Source organism: Condylura cristata, unplaced genomic scaffold, assembly GCF_000260355.1.
Source record: "Condylura cristata isolate star-nosed mole 26May11 unplaced genomic scaffold, ConCri1.0 scaffold00017, whole genome shotgun sequence".
NCBI lineage: Eukaryota > Metazoa > Chordata > Mammalia > Eulipotyphla > Talpidae > Condylura > Condylura cristata.
Genome location: NW_004567118.1, coordinates 42,554,647 through 42,556,477, shown reverse-complemented (window position 1 = coordinate 42,556,477; position 1,831 = coordinate 42,554,647). Strand labels below are relative to the sequence as shown.

Genomic DNA, 1,831 nt, shown 5'->3' with positions numbered 1-1,831 from the left:
GCCTGTTCTTCTTTCCACTCTGTCTCTGGTGAATCCTCTCACCCTCCGCATCTGTGGCCTGTACCCCAGTTCTGTACGAATAAATAAATAAATCTTAAAAATCTTATATCTTAAAAATCTTTATACCTTTATACTTTAAAAATCTTATACCTTTAAAAAGATTTATCTTTACCATATATTTTAAACAATAGACACAATGAAAACAAATTATTGGCTTATGTTTATGTCTTTCACAAGAGTCATAAAGCAGTTTTGCCTGTATCTTCTTCTTATAGATCTAAAAATAACATCTTTTGGCAGTTATATCAGTTACAGAATATGATATACTTGGTTATAAAGAGTATTGGGAAAAGGTAAAATAGCCTTATTTGATCCAAACTGATTCTTTTTCACATTTAGTTTTTGCTTCCTTTCCTTTTCTCAGATACATACAGAAAAAAGGAAATCAGATACATTGGGGCATGCAAAGAAAGACCAACAACCAAGTGAAGGAAGTTCTTCATTTTCCCTTTACCTTTCACACCCAGTAAGCCAGAAGAAGAAGAAGAAAATCTATCATGCAGACCAGACTACCTTCATAATTGGAGAAACACCCAAAGTATTCCGCAGGTATGTTGTCTATAACAACATTGGACTTAATGAATAATTCTCAAAAGAAGAACATCTCCTTATTCTAATAACAGGTTATTTGAATTTTTACCTTTCTCAGAAAATTTGAATTTTCCATTTAAGAGTAAGTTCCAAATATTTTAAATGATTTTAGAAGGCTAATCCCTGAATTGATAGAAGTGGTATAATTATATATAGATAAATGAAATGCTTAAAGGTATTATACTCATTCATGCATTGTTTATTGAACACTTAATGCACCCAGGAATTTCGCTGGGTGCTGATTATGCAGTTTAAAATAACCGAGACATAGAATTTTCAGGGCAGTGAGGGGATTAGTATCAAACCATAAAATTTTCAGAAATCTATAAATAAATATGAAATGGAAAAGGAGATGGAGAGAGAGAGTACTGGGATCAGGAGCGGTGCTAAAGATTCAAGGAAGACCTACCTACACTGGTGATGTGTGAGCTGAGATTTAGGACAAGAATCCCTCCATGATGTTGAGTCTCTGAAAGCAATTCCAATAAAAACACCCCTGCCTGAGAACCATTTAGTAAAACCAATGTACACTTCATTCAGCAAACTTTAACCTCTAAGTTGCAGCACAGCATAGGGAGATGACTGGGTTTTGAGGGGGTAGAATGGAAGTTAGAATGGAAGGAGGAGAAAGCAGAGAAGCTGGAGGTTGTTTGCAAAAGAATGATTATAAAATTGAACCTAAGCCAAACAAGGGGAGACTAATGATAGTAAAAATAAGAGAGCCCATCATTTGGAGGACTTAGAAGGTCAAACATGTATTCCATCATGGGGATAACTGAGCAGTGGAACTGGAGTACAAACGATTGGATTTAGGATTTGGAAGTTGTATAGTTAAAGGTAATGGCAGTACATAACTTCAGGGAGAAGGACCTGAAAAGAAATCAGACTCTGTAGGTAAGGTAGCCCTCCCTGGTGTCTCGGGGATTAAAGTTTCAGTACTTAAAGCTATTACCACAAGCTATAGCAGCCACAGCAGCACAAGTTGATCCCCTGCCAGAGAGGTGACCCACATGGTGCAGCAGACCTCTCCTGTCTCATGCTTCCCTCAGCAATGTATTTCAGTTGATCTTCCTGTTCTGCTCTCCACTCTGTCCCTAGTGAATCCTCTCACCCCAACACCTCTGGTCTGTACCCCAGCTCTTGTATGCATAAATAAATTAAAATAAATCTTAAAAAAAAA

General features: G+C 36.6%; 1 protein-coding gene across 2 annotated transcripts in view; it reads left to right on the top strand.

Moving 5' to 3' along the window:
* Nucleotides 1–1,831, top strand: part of ERCC6L2 (excision repair cross-complementation group 6-like 2) — a 115,001-nt gene that overhangs the window by 107,207 nt on the left and 5,963 nt on the right. For both annotated transcript variants that reach the window (XM_012726625.1, XM_012726624.1), the window contains one exon: nucleotides 425–609. In XM_012726625.1, the coding sequence (XP_012582079.1) occupies nucleotides 425–609 (185 nt within the window). The remainder of the gene's footprint in view (nucleotides 1–424; nucleotides 610–1,831) is intronic.